At 38.9% G+C, this 17705-nt stretch overlaps 2 protein-coding genes across 3 annotated transcripts; both read left to right on the plus strand.

Annotated features, from left to right (window-relative positions):
* The first annotated feature begins 552 nt into the window (after window positions 1–552).
* Window positions 553–5751, plus strand: cpb1 (carboxypeptidase B1 (tissue)). Its single transcript, XM_044105374.1, has 11 exons — window positions 553–655; window positions 1733–1808; window positions 2068–2192; window positions 2304–2403; window positions 2496–2597; window positions 2692–2796; window positions 2898–3008; window positions 3106–3196; window positions 3788–3990; window positions 5078–5162; window positions 5388–5751. Exons 1-11 carry the CDS (start codon window positions 591–593, stop codon window positions 5573–5575), a joined length of 1251 nt encoding a protein of 416 aa, XP_043961309.1. The 5' UTR covers window positions 553–590; the 3' UTR covers window positions 5576–5751.
* A 1853-nt stretch (window positions 5752–7604) lies between these two features.
* On the plus strand, window positions 7605–16711 carry gyg1b (glycogenin 1b). Of its 2 annotated transcripts, XM_044105376.1 has the most exons (8): window positions 7605–7766; window positions 9072–9207; window positions 9302–9476; window positions 9569–9731; window positions 14052–14178; window positions 14941–15157; window positions 15824–15862; window positions 16065–16711. In XM_044105376.1, the coding sequence occupies exons 1-8, from the start codon at window positions 7760–7762 to the stop codon at window positions 16212–16214; spliced, it is 1014 nt and encodes a 337-aa protein (XP_043961311.1). In that variant the 5' UTR covers window positions 7605–7759; the 3' UTR covers window positions 16215–16711. The 2 variants fall into 2 exon arrangements, with proteins under 2 accessions (XP_043961311.1, XP_043961312.1); XM_044105377.1 differs by lacking the exon at window positions 15824–15862.
* Window positions 16712–17705: the final 994 nt, after the last annotated feature.

Raw genomic sequence — 17705 nt, forward strand, 5'->3', positions numbered from 1 at the left:
CAGTGATCTATTGCTGCATGTTCTGTCAGTATCTGAGCAAAAAAGTGGAGATCATTTGCATTTTTAGTATAATTTTATTCATGATGTATGATTGACTAAAATCACATGCTGCCGTGTATTATGTGGTGCTGACAAGTCTTCTTCTAAAAAGTTTTTTTTTTTTTTTCTAAATTTGCTGTTAACATATTCTAAAATAAAGAGGTCACAGAAATTCTTCATATTTAAATATAATCACATTTTCTTTTAATTTCTCAGAAGTGGATTTTCCAATTAAATTTTGCATTTCCTGGAAACAGACATCATTGATGACATGGTGCTTACAATACTGAAGCAACTATAAATAGCATAAAATTAAGATAATGTTGCTATTTGGAGTAGAATATGTCAAGTGACCTTGGTTGAAGTTTCCATAAAGATTTATTAATCATTGACTAGGGGTATTGGCAAAAATAAGTCAACAGGTGCACACGGTATGAGAACTTTCAGGGAGGATGTATGATAGGGACGCATCTTGGATTTGGATTGGTGGATAGGTGAAGGGCTGATGGCTATAAGTGCTTTCTGCAGGCAGGGTCAGCTTCATTGCCAACATGAAGCTCCTGTTGTTTTTCGGATTTGTGACTGTTGCCTTGGCTGAAGTCACTCGCTTTGAGGGGTAAAGTTTTCATTTTATCAAAGAAAAGCAAGCGCTTTGGTGCGAGTTTTAGATGAATGTCAGAAGTCGTCGTGTTAATTATGCCTTTGCACTTTAGTCGCTGCTGTGAGGTAAAGCATTATGGAGTTAAATTTACAGTGTGTTAACAAGGAAGTCATGCGAATCAGGACTACATCGGCAATCTGTTTGCATTCGCACATTAACGTTCACCAGGGTTTTGAAACAAATTTCTCTTAATATTTCTTTTCCTCAATCACAGAGATGTTACTGTAATATTCAGTCTTAACCAATAGTTCTCCATTACTCTCCCGATACTTTTTACGTTTTTTTTTTATTATTTTTTTTACTGATTTTGCCCTACACGCAGTTGTTTCTATTTGAAGAGTGTTTGGGTTTGTGTTTGTCAGTGGTATATTTTTGATATAGAAATATGGCCCAGAGTAGTAAGTCGAGGTAAGTTAAATGTCTATTTCAATGTATTTCAGGTCTACAGTGCAATCTGATAGATTGATTTTACAATTTGATAGACTGCACTGTAGCTTAAAGTCTAAAATACTTGGTTTAATTAAAACTCAACAGGATGATTCTACAATATACCGATGCCATAATAATACAAGTTGCTAACCCAATTTACTTATTAGGAACAACATTTCAGTAAGTAAATTACATTAATACATGTAGTTAACTCATAAGGTTTCATACTAAAAACATCAGTTTTTGTAGAATTGGCTTCGTTGGGGTAGTGAGTGTGTGTTTAGTGCTTTTTTAGAAGAAAGGAATAGTAAAATACTTCGTTGGTATTTGTTTTGCAATTTCATATGGAGCATAACATTATTCAACCATCAATAATAATTAGAACAAATACTGTAAAAAGACCCTGATTGTACTTTGTGCACGTAATTAATTGAAACTTGTCGCAAACACACAATGTGCTTCAATTTCTTTGGCTTGGTCTACTGAAAATAGTAAAGATTGCTCTGCTTTACTTTAGCATCTTATTAGATGAGTACACAAAAGAAACCAACATCTGTCCATAATGTTTTCTTTACTGAAATCACTTTCTTCTTTCTTTCTTAGAGACAAAGTCTTCCGACTGAAGCCGAGCCTGGATGTACATGTGACCCTCATTAAGGATCTGGCTAAGAGCACTGAGGTCTACCACCATAGCTACTCAATCTACACAGCTGTTCTATTGCAAGGCTTCAGATTTGTTGATGCTGACGAGTGAAAAAAGTGATACATGACCAATAATTTTAAAAACTGTGTAGATATACTTCAAAAGTACTTTTTTTATTTAATTAAAATAAAAATGTACATTGACATTATTGTTTTACTCAATATTAAAAGCTTTTTTACGAGCCTGTGGTTGAATATTTCAATTGACAAATGTTGGACTCTACTGCCACCTGCAGCTCGACTTCTGGAGCCCTGAAAGTGAGGATCTGGTGACTATCGACATCGATGTGGACATCCATGTGCCTGCCAGGTACCTCGACATAGTGTACACCACGTTGGAGCAGGGTGGGATTGCACATGAGTAAGTCACTGATAACGTTTTTACATAAGTACATCTACATCTCTGTAGATGTAGTTTGAAAACAGATTTTTTTTATTACTCTACTCACACCGTTTTATTATCGCTGCTCAGGATTCTCATCGATGATTTTCAGTCTGCTGTTGACGGCCAGGCTGACAGCGGTGCCTCTCCCAGAGCTCACAGCTATACCAAGTACAACACCTGGAGTGAAGTACGAGAGGAAAACAACATTCATCATGAAAATAATACCATCCTCCGGTTTTACTTCAGACTTCATTTATGTATTTGTTTTGTTTGTTTCAGATCGAGGCATGGACCAACAATATTGCCTCCTCCAACCCCTCCCTGGTGAGCAAGCAGGTCATTGGAAAGACTTATGAGGGTCGTTCAATGATTCTCCTCAAGGTATGTCAGCTTCATCCAGAAATAGCGAATGATCAAAACAGTTTATTAATTTTACTTTATTGTTCAATGTCTTAATCTACTCCAACAACCACAGGTTGGCAAGTCATCCACCTCACCTAAACCCGCCATCTTCATGGACTGTGGTATCCATGCTAGAGAGTGGATTTCTCCTGCTTTCTGTCAGTGGTTTGTCAATGAGGTAAGTAAGAAACTGACATATAGGTTACAAATGTTATTTTCTGTATGAACGTTGTCTGATTAAAATGTTTCTTTTTTTTTTCCTCCTCAAAAATTCCTCAGGCTGTCACTACCTATGGCAGTGATTCTGCCATGACCAGCCTGCTCAACAGCATGGATGTCTATGTTCTGCCCGTCTTTAACATTGATGGCTATGTGTACACTCACACGAGCGTAAGTTAAGGGATATTAAAACCTTAAGTTTCAGTCAAACATAAATTAAACCTCATGTCAGTTTTCAGATGTGCTTCTATCTTCCTGGGAATAACAGAACAGGATGTGGAGAAAGACTCGTTCCAGGAACTCTGGCTCATCTTGCATCGGAACTGATCCTAACAGGAACTTTGATGCTGGCTGGTGCAGTAAGTGCAAAAATGGAGTTGAATCTTAATGGAAAATCTAGTAATTTTATTTCACATCTAAAAGAAATAAATTTGTAAAGAAAATATTAAATTTTTGCAACAAATGCTGTAATGTCTAGAGTTTTTTCTGACAGACACCAACTTCTATAAATTTGCATGCTACAAAAGTGGTCACATCTCTGCTTTTTATGTTATTTCTCATCCAATTGCACACAAGGTGAGCTAATGACTGCTTTTAAAAGAGAACAAATCTAAACCTTGTGCAATAAACTAAATCAAACAAACTATAGGTTGATGACAAAAAGAGTAAAGAAAAAATAAAACCATGACAGAAAGAATCAGAAATTAGATACTTACATACTAATATAAAAAATTTATTTTACTAGCAGTCAATTAGACTAAATATTTCTTTCTGTAGGTCTGTTGTGACCAAAAGTATTATAATCCTACCTAACCTAAAACTAGAACAGTATAGTCTAATCTTGTGGTAGCAAGTGAGAAAAACAGGTACTTTTTTAGTGTTTGAAAATGTTACATTTTAAACAAATTCTTTTGATGTCATAACTGAAGGATTTCCTCTATTTTTCTCAGCCATTGGCGCTTCCAGCAACCCGTGCAGTGACACCTTCTGCGGCAGCACTCCTGAGTCAGAGATCGAAGCAAAGAATGTTGCCAACTTTATCCGCAACAACAAGTCCACCATCAAGGCCTACCTCACCGTGCACTCATACTCCCAGCTGCTGCTCTTCCCTTACTCCTACACCTATAACTTGGCTGCAGACCACAGTGAGCTGGTGAGTCTGTGGAGAGGAGACTAAACGTTATACTCTTAATCATGGGGTGATGTGTGCAGTGTATATTATTTGGAAGAGTCTGATTGTTATAAATAAAACAAGCCATGAAACATATATGAAAAACATTTTCAGGAGACGTGGACATAGTAAAACCTGAGTGGATAAAACTTCTTGTAATGTCTCCTAAAGTGTTTCGGAAAGCTTAAGTGTGAACTCAACCCAGCGCCATCACAGTGTGACTCTTATCTACAGGCCACATTTAGCTGCTGAAAACCCATTTACTCCCCACTCACACGCCTCATTCTCATGGTTCTTTCACCTCTCACCGGGGCATCCAGGGGCTGCACAGTTAGAGCTCACACCACTGCTCTCCAGCTCTGCCCCCTCTGTTGCTCACTTGTGATTTAGGCTTTCTGTTGACACTTTACCAAACAAAAGAGCTCCAGGGATTCACCATAACTCATGTGTTCCCTTGAAATATAATTTCCTGCTCATATATTTCTCTGAGGGGGTTTCATTTCCGTCTAACAAGTCACTTAAGCTTTTTGCAGTTTTTCAGAGAAACATTCCAAAAAATGTTTTGTTTAAACAAGTGCAGAAAATGTATAGATGCAACAAGGGGGTAAAACTGTATATTTTATAGTGGAATAAGACAAAATTTCCCAATTATAAGAGGTAACTTATGGTGGTAAATGTCAGCAAAATGAAGGAAAATCCTGTGTTTCAAATGCATTCACATGCTGTCAGATGCCAATAAACTATATGAGCAGATATATCACACTATAAACAGACGCAGTCATAAAAACTGATTAAGACATTTGCATTAAAAATATCAAGTTCTTTTCATTCAAATGTTTACATTTTTATGACGATACACACGCACATTTTGAAAGGTGTTCTGGCCGAGTTTTACAATAATCTTCATAATCTACCACTATGAAAATTTATATTAAGGATCCATAAGTTCAAACACGATTAGAAAAACCTACAGGGTTTCTCCAATTTTTAGCAAATGTAGATGTTAATTTTTGCCTTTTTTGACCAGATCTTTTAAAAACCACCCTTTGCCTTTTCTTCCTCTCTATAGTTGAAGGTAGCTGAGGGAGCCAGGGCTGCTCTGACTAGTCTCTATGGTACCCGTTACACCAGCGGACCAGGAGCTGCCACTATCTGTGAGTATACACACCCGACATTTATATATTGGTCTTTTAAGGGAAATTGATTATTTAATGAATGACTGATAGTTTATACCTCAGACAGTCTGCATGATGATTAGGTCAATAAGCCTGAATGTCATCTAAGAGGAGGGACCTTCCAGAGGCAACAAATGACTACCTTTCACTTTACATCAGCATATGTTGAGCTGTGTAACTTTCCCACTCTTTATTTACCCTCAGACCCCGCTGCAGGAGGGTCTGACGACTGGGCCTATGACCTGGGAATAAAATATTCCTACACCTTTGAGCTGCGCGACACTGGCTATTATGGCTTCCTGCTGCCCGAGTCTCAGATCAAGCCCACATGTGAGGAGACCATGCTGGCCGTCAAGTACATTGCCGCCCACGTGCAGAAGAACCTCTATTAAAAAGTGTGGTAGCCAGGACCCCCGCCCCCTGTAGCTCCACTACAGCAGCCCTTACAACCTCTAACCAATCTTCTGCCCTGTTTCCATGGATACGGTCATCTCCCGCCATGTTTTCTCACTGCATTTGACAGAATGTCGAGATGAGTGCAAACAATAAAATCAATGATCCATCCCAACATGCTGAATTGATTTTTTTTAGATATTTATCCTAAGCCCTTTTCGATCTTGAAAGATATAAACAACAGAACAACACAATAAATTGTAGAGTGTGTAATATTGGCACATCAGAAAAACTATCTTGCTTTTTGTAGATTCAAACTGTCTTATACAGATGGCCTTGTTCCAATAGACAATGTTTATCTGTTCTTGAGGATTTCAATCCAGCAGCACAGTAGGTGACAAACACAGAGCTGTCTGTGGCAGTGTCTCTGCTCTGCCAAGCATCTGCCTGAACATAACCAATGGTAATTTTATCACCCCTATTGCAAAATCAATTTGGAGCATACTTATTTATATAAAAGAAACACAACTGAAACACCAACTCATAACGCAACACATCCGCTGTTCAAGAAGAAAACCGACAACAAACCTGAATTTTCTGAAATTGATCAGCCAGCATTATAGGGCAATAGAGAAGAGCTTCATCCTATTAAGTATAACAGCTGCAGGAGCTAAAGAAGTCACACAACAGGCCAAAATAATACAATGCATACAAAGTTTCATTGGTATACTTTACAGCTAAATAGAGATATATGTAAGGAGTCTTAACAGAATACATAACCTCATTTTGGTTCTTCAAAAGCATTTTGAAAATAAAGTTGTGACTCTTCCAGATCTTCTCAACTTCAAAAAATAAGCAATTAACATTTATTCCACCATAACCTGAGGTTAGTTTGAGAAAATGGTGTATATGGTTGAAAGCAAAGTTTGACTAAAATGCTCCTTTAGCCTTCTAACTACTATAGTTATTAGGATACAATATATACACTCACTGGTCAATGATTTAGGCATTCTTTGCTAGCACTTGGTTCAATCATTCTTAATTTAGGTTGCAGATACATTTTCATGTAGATTCCACAGTCTCTGACAATAGTGCATTCAGGGTCATGTTAATTTACTCCTACGAATAATTCATTTAGGTCCAGTAATTCTTTATTCAGCCTCTAAATGAATCAAGCATCCAACTGAAAAGATTATTTTTGCTCAGTTACTGAGATGTGATGCTCAGAGTTTTCCCACAATGTTTTTAACTTCATGGACAATCCATTCAAAAAAGGCCTGAGAACTGTCCCTATAAAGGAGAAAAGCCTCTGTTCCATTTTTTTATCACTGTTGCAGCTCTGTAACAGATGTCTGCAGATTAGATTTCCCTCTCTCCACATTGACTTATTGACTATCTGCCATGTTTTGCTGCAAACACTGAAGGGCCTACATTCTTTCAAGAAATAAAGTCTGTTCTGTCCTCTCTGCAACATTGCTCTTCAGTCTCTTTTTCACTCTGACACCTGATAATTGTAGAGTCATCATAGTATTTCTGCAGATGAAAGGATTCTGACTTTTAATGGAACATAATGTCGCATCAATCATGGACCGTTTGTCAGCTAAACCAAACTGTAAAAGTTTCTCTACAATAATCGATATAAAAAAAAGAGGTCTGTTGAAACCATTAAAAATTCGCCTCAACTGAAAATGCTTTACGTACGTCGGTATATATATATATATTTTGACCACAAGATGGCGACAAAGATCTTCTAATGGGAACCTGGATCAAATGTAGTAAATTTAGTAAAGATAACACAATTGTTTACTTCAGTGATGCTTAGGGATTACCTTAAGGGAAAAAAAATCATGCTTCTACGTATGAAATTTCTAAACATTTTAAATATTTGAAAAATAATAATTTTAAAAGTGAAAATGTGTGTGCAGTGCAGAGCCCTCAAAAGTATCTGGTGCTTTTAAGTTGCGAATCTATAAAAATGGACCGGTTGACACCACTGAACTGTAGAAGCTGTGAAGGATCATATCGGCAGCAGGTGGGTGTGCGGACACAGCACCACGTGACTTGGCTGTCTCCATGGTATAAATTCACCTCTGTCTGTTTAGTCAGCCCTTCTCTTTCCACACAGAGCAGTGGTCTTTGCGTCTGAGCTACCCCAGCTGTAGCTTCGACTACCCCTCTCAGCCATGGCAGGTATGTAACATTTTAACACTTCTAACGGTGTTGACGAACCAGCCGCTGCAGTTGTTAAAGTGACAGTCACGTTACGCGCAGGCATGTTTGCTAGAAAGTTTGTGTCGCAAACCAGTGATTTGTTTAATTTTTAGTTGGTTACTTGTATGACTGTATCCGGGTGTAAAATAAAGTGACTTGGAAGTTGATGTAGGGAGTGAATTGTGTTTAAATCGTACACCTTTCACGAGAGGCATTTAATTAGCCACAGCTGGTCCTAATGAGTGGGAGAAATAAACTAGTTCGCTGAGCTCAGAGTTTAACTTAACAAACTCTTAAAATCGCATTTGTTTTTCTTTTTAACCGCTGAATTCAATTTTGTACATTTTAATACTTTAATATCCACATGTGCTGTAAATATCAAGGACTTGTCTGCAGTCAGACAATCAACCTGGAATATTAAACCTTTTTCTTTTTTTCCTAGCTGTATTAGGGCTACATCACTGCCTCTGTCAATTAAAAAGGGAGTGTGATGTGAAAGGCGTGGTGCCGAGACATGGCATGCACAATTAATGGGAACCATTGTTCTCAAACTGGCCCAGATTTAGACACTACATGCCTGTGCACTACTTGGTGCTAAACATTAAGTTGCATAGCACCATGGGACTAACATACAGTTCTTATGGGATTGCAGTTGGATGATGCACATGCGCTGCAAAACCATCCCAGATCCAGTGATTAAATCATTCCAGTTTTTATAAATTCCCTCAACAAGCACGTCCTTGTTTGAGAACATGGCTTGGCAGGTAGGGGTTTTTTCCCCTTGTAATGTGATGCAGCAAAGCAGTGTTTGTGCCACACTGGTTATATAAACCTTTTTTTTTTTTTTTTTACTTTTGAACTAGGTGTTTTTGTCCAAAGGGAAAGAAAGGGGAATGTTTTTTTTTTCTTCTTCTTCTTTAAGCTCTAACATCTGATTATTTGCAAAAACAATTTTAAATGTGACAACCAGTTTACTTCTAACTGTACAGAAGTCAAACTTGTACGGTCATATTGATGTCTTAAATTGATTTTAGTCTTAAATGTAATGCAACCTGGTATAATATACCAGTTTATCTAAAATTGTTGCTAATGCAATCTAAACTTGGGGACAATAAGTCCCTCCCCTCTAAAAGTATAGGAAATGATGGGGAGAACTTGATGGAATTTCTTTGTCAATCTTGCACAAGTTTTTAAAATCTTCAAATGTATATCCCATCACTGACTGCAGTTTTCGTTTTGTATGTTTTAAGGTAAATTACTTGTGTGTTTTTTCAAACCCCACAGATCAGGCTTTTGTGACACTGGCTACCAACGACAGCTATGCTCGAGGTGCCATGGTTCTGGGAAAGTCTCTTCGCAGCCACAACACATCCAAGAAATTGGTTGTACTTGTTGGCCCACAGGTGTCTAACCCTTGCCAGTAAGGAAAATTCAGTCCAGTGTCTGTTTGTATTCCTGTCAGCTCTTGGGTTCCGCTTGCATGAGTGATACATTACTCAGTTCTAACTCAATAGGTCTGTGCTGAAGAACATCTTTGACGAGGTGAAGGTTGTGGATGTGTTGGACAGCGGTGACACAGCTCACTTGGCTATGATGAAGAGGCCTGACCTGGGTGTCACGTTCACAAAGCTCCACTGCTGGACCCTCACGCACTACTCCAAATGTGTTTTCATGGATGCGGACACTCTGGTGAGCTTTAATGTTGGATTATCCCCAGAAGCTTTAAGAAGCTGTTGAGACTTGTGTAAACATGTTTGCCTTATACTTGTTCTGCATCTTAGGTGCTCTCAAACATAGATGAGCTCTTTGAAAGAGAGGAATTGTCAGCTGCTCCAGATCCTGGCTGGCCTGACTGCTTCAACTCTGGTGTGTTTGTTTTCCGGCCCTCTGTAGAGACTCATGGCAAACTGCTTCAGTATTGCACAGAACATGGCAGCTTTGATGGTAAGCTAAAATGGAGCATTACTGATTTTGCTACTTTTGTGCATTTTATCAAGTAGTCCTAGATTAACAGATTTTACTTCAGTAAAGGCATTTCAAGCATGGCACATGCATGTCCAGAGACTTGCTGTCTGGACAAGTGACCATCTGTAACTGTAATTGACCCAGTTGGGTTGTTTTAAAAGTTCTAGAGCGACGATAGTTTCTGAAATCATGTCTCAGGCATTCCATGATCTCATTAGTGTAAATCCTAAATAGAGGGAGATGGAAACATGACTTTGCCCCTAATTTGCCTGCTTTTCAGCCCAGTCATCTTCAACACTTGGCGTTAACTTGATTTGGGAAGTAAATTCTGAGGTGCATGTTTATCTTTAGCTCTAAGTACGGTCTTTATCTTGCCTAGTTTCTGAACACAAGGCCTCCTGTCAGACTTTCTAACGCTGAGCTATTTTCGGGTATTCACTTGAGGTGGAGTGGAGGTTGCGTCTAAGAGGCCCTGTCTTGCCCAGAGGCACTTGGCATTTGGACTGTTAAAAGGATGGTGCAACTAAACTTTGGATGTTCGCTCCAGATCTCAAATATTGGTCATAGTTGGGTAGCCAAAAACAAATGTTTGTTGTGAGATGTCAGAAAATCTTTTGACAGGGTTCACACTGGCATTGATTACACTCAATCAGCATGATTTATTCAGACAGCACAGCCTGGTTGCAAGTCAAGACTAGCCATTTGAGCATGGCACTCCAAGTATGCACAATAAAACTTGTAGCATTAAATGCCTATGTTGCCTGATCTACTGCATTTCTAAGTCTGGACACTGTAGAGATTAAATAGAGTTTTAGCAACAGATGTTCTCTAAATTTGCGCTTTCATTCTGCATAGGAAGTGATATGCATATTAGACGGTTGTACTTAAATGGCAAAACTAAGATTTTGGACTACTTGGACTTGTGCCCTCAAGAACTGACTTGGACTCCAGGTTTGAGACCTGAGTATAAGGTAACCATTATTCATGTGTGGGCAAATGGGTAAAATTTAAAACTGCATTACTTTAACATCTCTGGCATATTGTCAAGGCAACTTTATTCTATTTGACCAAAGCAAACCTTGTCTCAATTAAAGTCTAACAGGACCCCCAGTAATGCTAAGCTCATACTAAATGATAAATGGACTGAACATTTCTGCATTAAGCAATCTGAACACTTCAGCACAAAAAAAATCTTGTTCATTAAAAGCACTTTACACAAGACTCTTTCACCCATTCACACACACATTTGTCCACACATGCATAGATCAGTAGACAACTTGGGGTTAAGGGCCTTGCCCAGGGGCACATTGATGCAAAACAGAAGGAAGCTAAAATCAAACTTACAACCTTCCAATTACAAGATTACTACACACAGAGCCAGTTAAGCCTGTCGCAATAAACAATAAATCAATTAATCGCACAATAAATTAAAACTAGCGACCTCATTTTAATTATCGGCTTTATCGTTTCAACGTCCTAAAATTGTCGTAAGGGGAAAACCGGGGCAAAAAAAATAAAAATCATGTAGTGTGAACTATTGCATCAGGTAGTCGGATGTGCCCATCATCTCTATTTAAATCTAATGATTACTGAAGGGCAATAATCTGCACTCTTTTGGTTGAATGCAGTATTTATTTCCACTTTGGCTTTATGTTGTTTAGTTTTTATTTATTATTGTGACAGGCCAGTTGCCTAAACTAAAGGATGACCATGCAAAATGAATGGTCTTCTTGTTTATTAAATATTGAAGTAAATGGTTTATGCAAGAAGGAATGCTGGTCATTCTACAACTTGCCATGTTAAAAGGTAATCCACTATTTGGTGCAGCTTTCTGGATTTTGCTGTGCTCTGGGTAAAGCAAGGCATTAATTTAATGTAAAACTTGTCTGGGAAGTGGTATCATACCACAATCAAAATGTGTCCCATTTAAGTCTTAAATGGTTAATTTTCTGTTTCTCAGTATATAATTATACGTATAGCAAGTATAATTTGGCATTATCCTTACTATTCAATCTAAATGGCTCCCACATTTCCTCCATATTGAGGGCTTCTATTAAGCTTGCATGATGCATTGTATCTGCAACAATGCTGAATCTTAACATGTGGCAGTGCTGCCAATGAACACAAAACTGAGAAACTTGGTGTGAAGGATTAATGTGTAGACAGCAAGTGACTTGCATCTTGTGCCTGTGTGAACGTTGTATCCTGCACAAACTTAAAGAACCTTTTATACTTGGCTTCAAAACCACTGAATAAACATGTAATTGTTGACTGGAAGTGCTGACCCTTGTTAGTGGGCAGAAATGACTGGCTGCTTTTTTTCTCTCTCTTCTTTGTGATGCTGTGAAAGATTCCAACAGGGGCTGTCTTTTTTTGAGAAACCAATTAGATGGTCTTGTGTAGACCAGTGCTTTCAGCAACCGGAATGAGTCGGTGCTTGAAAGTTTTCTGGCAAGTAGTTGGCACATAATAAAAGGACTCCCCTTTTTCTACACTAATCCCATTAATTAAAATAAAGTCTGTCATTTTATTGAGTGTATTTCAGTTTTTAAACTCATCCCAGTGTCTATCAATGGTGTGGTCTTATTTATACTCATGGAAGTTCCGATCACATGTGCTATGGCATGTGGTGAGGCTTCTTTAACATTCTACTTCTAGTACATAATATGTGCAGCATTTCTGAACATCAGAACATGTGGGGGGAAATTGCTGAGTATATGAGCAGTTGAACCCAGAGGCTATATCTGAATCTGTGGCTTTCATGCCAACTGCTCCCAAGACAAACAGGCAAAGTTGGAGGCACATTCTTTCTGTGCTCTGCTCATCCCTTCAAAATGAAGATTCTGTTCTATATTGAGTTCTGAGATGATGGGTTCAGGCAAAATTGCTTTGTTAACGTTATATTGGAGCTTGTGGATTCATAGTTTATTGGTAAGGACTCTACAGGGGTTCTAACAACTTTTAGTTAAGTAACTTGCTACTGAAGGTTAAGTCTGCTTCAGTGGTCAAACTCATGAAATGTTTGTTCACTCCAGCATCTTCATTTGAAAGGGAGAAAATGCCTGTGCAAATATTTGTCTAAACAGATTATTTAAAGTCGACTGGCCTTGAATGGGGCTTGGCATTGTTGTAGCTCTAATCTAGTGCACCTAATTTTAGTTTATGGACAAAGTTTGCCTTTTAAAAAGGGGAAACAAATCACACATCTCCTATGACATGTTCTAGTTTGCATAGCAACATGCTGGTGTCTGTAACCCTACTAGGAGTTGGGAACTCTTCAAATTTGACCGCATAAGAGCTCAAATCTTCCATACTCCACCTAATTGGGACGAAGGCAAACTACCTGTAGCATGCAGCAAATCAAATGGCTTTTATTCAAATATCCACAGCTGTCAGTCAAGTAGTTCAGACATGTGGGAAAATTTCTGTAATTATATGCATTGAGTGCTGATGAATGGAAGTGGGAAGGCACATTCTCCAAGGTATGCTTTGCTTCACTGGTCACCTTCTGCTTATAGCACTTTTAAATGTTCACAATTTTGAAAGTTCTTGCCTGGGCCCATTTTAATAGAAAATCTAAGTTTGACTAAAGGGGAAAATGTTAAAACTATACCAGCATGTGAGTAATAAGATGGATTTAAACTAAAGCTGCTTACTAGAGTCAAAATATTGACATGTAATGGTCTCCAAAGTAACTATCCTATTTCTGTGACTAACTTGAATGTACTAAGGGTCCCATACTTCCATTCAGTTAATGGGTTGTAATGCACTTATTCAGTTTTGGCAAAGACTAACTTTCACTTGGCTCAATATTTTGACAACAAAACTCGGGTTGAGTTCCATTATGCTTTTTAGATGGCAACTCTGGGAATGAGGTTCATTTATGTAGACCAGTGGTCCCCAACCACCGGGCCGCGGTACCGGTCCATGGACCAATTGGTACCGGGCCACGCAAGAAATAATTAAATATGTCCGTTCTATGTATCGAGTCTGGAGGAGCTTTTATTTTGAAAATCCTAAATCTGATGATGTCTGTTACGTCTTGCGCGCCAACATGCAGCAGAAGGAGTAAGACACAACAGCATCGGTCTCGGTCCTCACAACGCGCGTCCTCACAACGCACCCCCCGCCCCGTCCGCAGAAAATTTGAGGGCTTGACCAGTCCGCTGTACTAAAAAGGTTGGGGACCACTGATGTAGACTGTTCTCAAAGCAAGAGGTTATTGTACATCATGGAATTTTTCCCCCAAAAAATGTTTGGTGTTGGGCAACCCATTAAGTCTTTATCTTGTCACTACAGGAGGAGACCAAGGTGTTTTGAATGGTTTCTTCAGTGACTGGGCAACAGCTGACATCTCAAAGCATCTCCCCTTCATTTACAACCTCAGCAGCATAGCCATCTACACTTACCTCCCAGCATTTAAGCAGTAAGTGCCAATCTACAGAACTCGTGGTAATGATGAGGGGAAAAAAAAAATAAAAAATTCAACTGTAAATGTAATTTTAATAAACTAGTGCTTTAATTTGCCACTTTCTGTGTATAAAAACACAATTGTTACAACACATCAGTCTGTCAATATAACTTCGAACTTGTAAAGACCAAAGATGTAAGTAGACTCCTGATCACATGAACATGTTGCAAAATTATGACACGACCTCAGGTTACTGGGCAGTGACATTACAGTCTCAGCTGAAGCGTCACCCAGCAGGCTTCAGCCTGGGTTGGATATCCATCCCGAGGTCGCAGCAGCTGACACCCTCTCTTAAAATAGTGCAGATTATTAAAGGCCTTTTTATGTTTGCCTCCTGGATCGCTCATTGTGCACCATCTTAAACTCTCCCACTCTTTCCAGCTGCATCTGTACGTCAACGCCAGTCTGGATTTAGAAGCAAACCTCTTCCAGAGGACTTCAGTTTGGCACTTCCTTGTCCATAAATTTGTCTGTGTTTGGTAGTTGTCAACAATAGAGCTTAATGGGTTGGCAAAAGGAATGAAAACAAAGTTTTTGTGTTGGCCAGCCTCAAACTTTTTTTGAATCCATTTTTAGCTGTGGACTTCATTCATACTGTTCCTCAACACTGTTATGTGTAGGAGACAACATTGTCTTTCATCCCAAGATAGTTCAAACTTATAGGAGCCAGGAATGTTGCTTCATACAGTTTGTCACATCTTGCTTTGCCTTCTACAGGTATGGGGGAAATGCCAAGGTGGTCCACTTTCTTGGAAAGACCAAACCATGGAGTTATACTTTTGACCGCAAAACCAGACAGATTTCAGGAGGTGTGCAGGAGCCTGCAATGCATCCCAGCTTCCTCCTGAATTGGTGGACTCTTTATGCCAGCACAGTGGTTCCAATGCTGCAGGAACATTATGGCGACAAGCCGTTTCACTCTGGATGTGTGGAGGTGATGAAGATCAAACTTTAATTTATATGTACTTCTACACAAACTTAATTGTAGCTGATTGGGATCAGAAGTGCAGATGTTTAAGCTGATACTTTGTATTCACATTACATATAGGCTGATGTTGACTGGGTTTTTATTCCATTAAAGAAAGTTTTCCTCAGCTTCCAAGGGCTTGAAGACATTTCAACGAAATTTCTGAAAGTCCTAGTGGCGTTTGGCTGTTTAAATGACGTAATGCATGTTCCGTCTGCCTCACCGGTTTCATCCTGCTGGCCATCTGGCAGAAGGACATTTTAGCCATATTTTTTACAATAGGGACCAATTTAAGTTTGGGAATTTCTGATCAAAAACTATAAAAGCCTGGTGAAACTGGAGTGTTCTTTAAATGCTTTTAAATTTTACAGTTTCAAGTAGGACATTAGTGTTACAGTGAGAATCTTGTACCAGCTAATGTCTTGGAGCACTACCTTTCCTGAGTTGGCTCAAAGAGTTTGTAATAAACTTTATTACAGTTCACAACTTGGCAGACTCTTTTGTGCTTTGAGCTCTTGAATACAAGAGACTGGCATTGTTGGTAGAACTGCCTGGAAATGCTTTTGGCTACTTTTGCACTGCAAGTACACGCTTTAACTCTGCCTCTTTTCTGTCTTTCCATCCATCTTAAAGTGCAAGCACAGTGACTTGGTCACTTGTGAGACTGTACAGGTATGGAGAGGATTTGGTTTAAATGTTGGCACCTGCCTGATTGCTGATACCTATTCACTTGTTCTAAACTGAAAGGCTTGGTTTGTCTGCCTGTTCTCATTAATACAGATTCACATGGTGTGGTTATCATAATAGGTGTCAACCATTTTTTTATATTTTTTTTTGTCAAATTAAAGTTACTGATTTGGATCTCTTATCCTAGGGGGAAGGTGGTTCCTCACATGCACAGGCTTTCCAACCCATACCAACTTCAGAAGAACGTAAGGAGCAGTGGGAACAAGGCCAAGCAGACTACATGGGAATGGACTCATTTGATAACATAAAGAGGAAGCTTGACACTTTTCTCAAATGAATAGTGAAATGAAAAAAAAGTATCTGCAGTCTGAACAAATTGTCACTGTCTCTAAAACTCTGTAAATGGGTTTCAGTCAAACTTTTTTTCCTTCACCAGCACTGTCACCAATGTCCAAAGAAGATTAATCTCTAAGGAAAGTCACTAACTGGTTTAAAAATCAATTTGCCCTGTTACACTGTGAAAACACATGACAAGTTTACAATGGCATGTACTCAAGGTAGTCTCTTAGAATTCTTGTCAGTGCTGTTTTGTTTTTTTTAATGCAGATGTTAAATATCACTTTTTTAACTTTCAAGTCAACATTATTTCTGTGCTAGAGTTGGCTTTTTTTCTAGGATGTTTACAATGCTTAAAGGCAACTTCAGACTTGGTCACCTTGCTAGCTACATTCTTTTGTCTGATTGGATTGAGCTCTAACAAGTTCTACTTGACGACCAGCATCATTGCTGCATGCAACTGTATTTCCTCAAACAATAAAAGCAATGGTCTGTTTCTATGCGCTTTCTTTCCTTCCAAGCTGTTTTGTATCTTGGCTCGAGAATTTTAAAAGGAGGCTAATGAGGTCTGCTTCATAATCTAGCAAAAACCCAGCATATGTCACAAAATATGTGGCATACTCTAGAAAGTTTGTTTTGGGGAGATTAAAATTGACTGGCTGGTGACTGTCATCTGCAGCATGAGCGTATTTAGGAACATGAGCTACAGCTGTTAAACCACTTCTGATGGCAAGATGAGATGATCCAAGAAGAAAAGAATGGTCACTGGTCCAAATCCACTTAAGCTTACTGGAGTCCAAATTCATCACTGTCTACCAAGAAATGTTGGAGCACTCATTCCTTTCCTCATCCCTCCATGAGATAAATGTCCACCACAAAAGTGAAAAATGGATTCTTTGACAACTTCACATTGAAGTTTGAGGAACTACTGGGTTCATATGAAACGTTTGAGTAAAATTCTGAAAATTATTTGAATATAATAAGCCTCCACTGTTTTCATAATTTTAATTCAGCCACAGTGGAGGGTTTTCAAGCAAGCTTAAGGTAGTGCTACAGGCTCTGGGCACTGACGTCACATCTGCATGAGCAAAATGCGGCGTTCTTGTTTCTGCTTTGAGTTACCATGACAGCTAGAAAATATAAAGTCCTATTTCAGACGTAAATAAAGCAATACTAATGAACATTGTCTTCCTAATAAAATGGGTTTTCAAGTTTTCAGGGATTTCCAAACGATCCTGAATTAAGAAGACGGTGGCTTGTAAATTTTCGTCACTACCACTTAAAGCTAACGCCGCACAGCAAAGTTTGCAGCCTCCACTCCGGATCAGCTTCTTCAGCCTGGGGTAAGACAGATGGTAATTAAAAGAGCAGTGCCCAGTAGGCTGACAAAGTTCCTGTGTTATTTCCATGGAATCACTTCTGTATTCAGCCTGAATTAGCGAGTGTATGGGAACGAGTGAGCAGACCAGAGCCAGACAGCCGAGCAACTGAT

This window comes from Gambusia affinis, linkage group LG21, assembly GCF_019740435.1.
Source record: "Gambusia affinis linkage group LG21, SWU_Gaff_1.0, whole genome shotgun sequence".
Classification (NCBI taxonomy): Eukaryota; Metazoa; Chordata; class Actinopteri; order Cyprinodontiformes; family Poeciliidae; genus Gambusia; species Gambusia affinis.

Bases quoted from the DNA above. Each gene is read 5' to 3' on its own strand.
- cpb1 (XM_044105374.1), top strand. From the start codon at position 591: ATGAAGCTCCTGTTGTTTTTCGGATTTGTGACTGTTGCCTTGGCTGAA. The intron at 2,404-2,495 runs GTACGAGAGGAA...TGTTTGTTTCAG, and splicing joins AGTACAACACCTGGAGTGAA to ATCGAGGCATGGACCAACAA. The intron at 2,797-2,897 runs GTAAGTAAGAAA...AAAATTCCTCAG, and splicing joins GTCAGTGGTTTGTCAATGAG to GCTGTCACTACCTATGGCAG.
- gyg1b (XM_044105376.1), top strand. The intron at 9,208-9,301 runs GTAAGGAAAATT...CTAACTCAATAG, and splicing joins CAGGTGTCTAACCCTTGCCA to GTCTGTGCTGAAGAACATCT. The intron at 14,179-14,940 runs GTAAGTGCCAAT...TGCCTTCTACAG, and splicing joins TACCTCCCAGCATTTAAGCA to GTATGGGGGAAATGCCAAGG.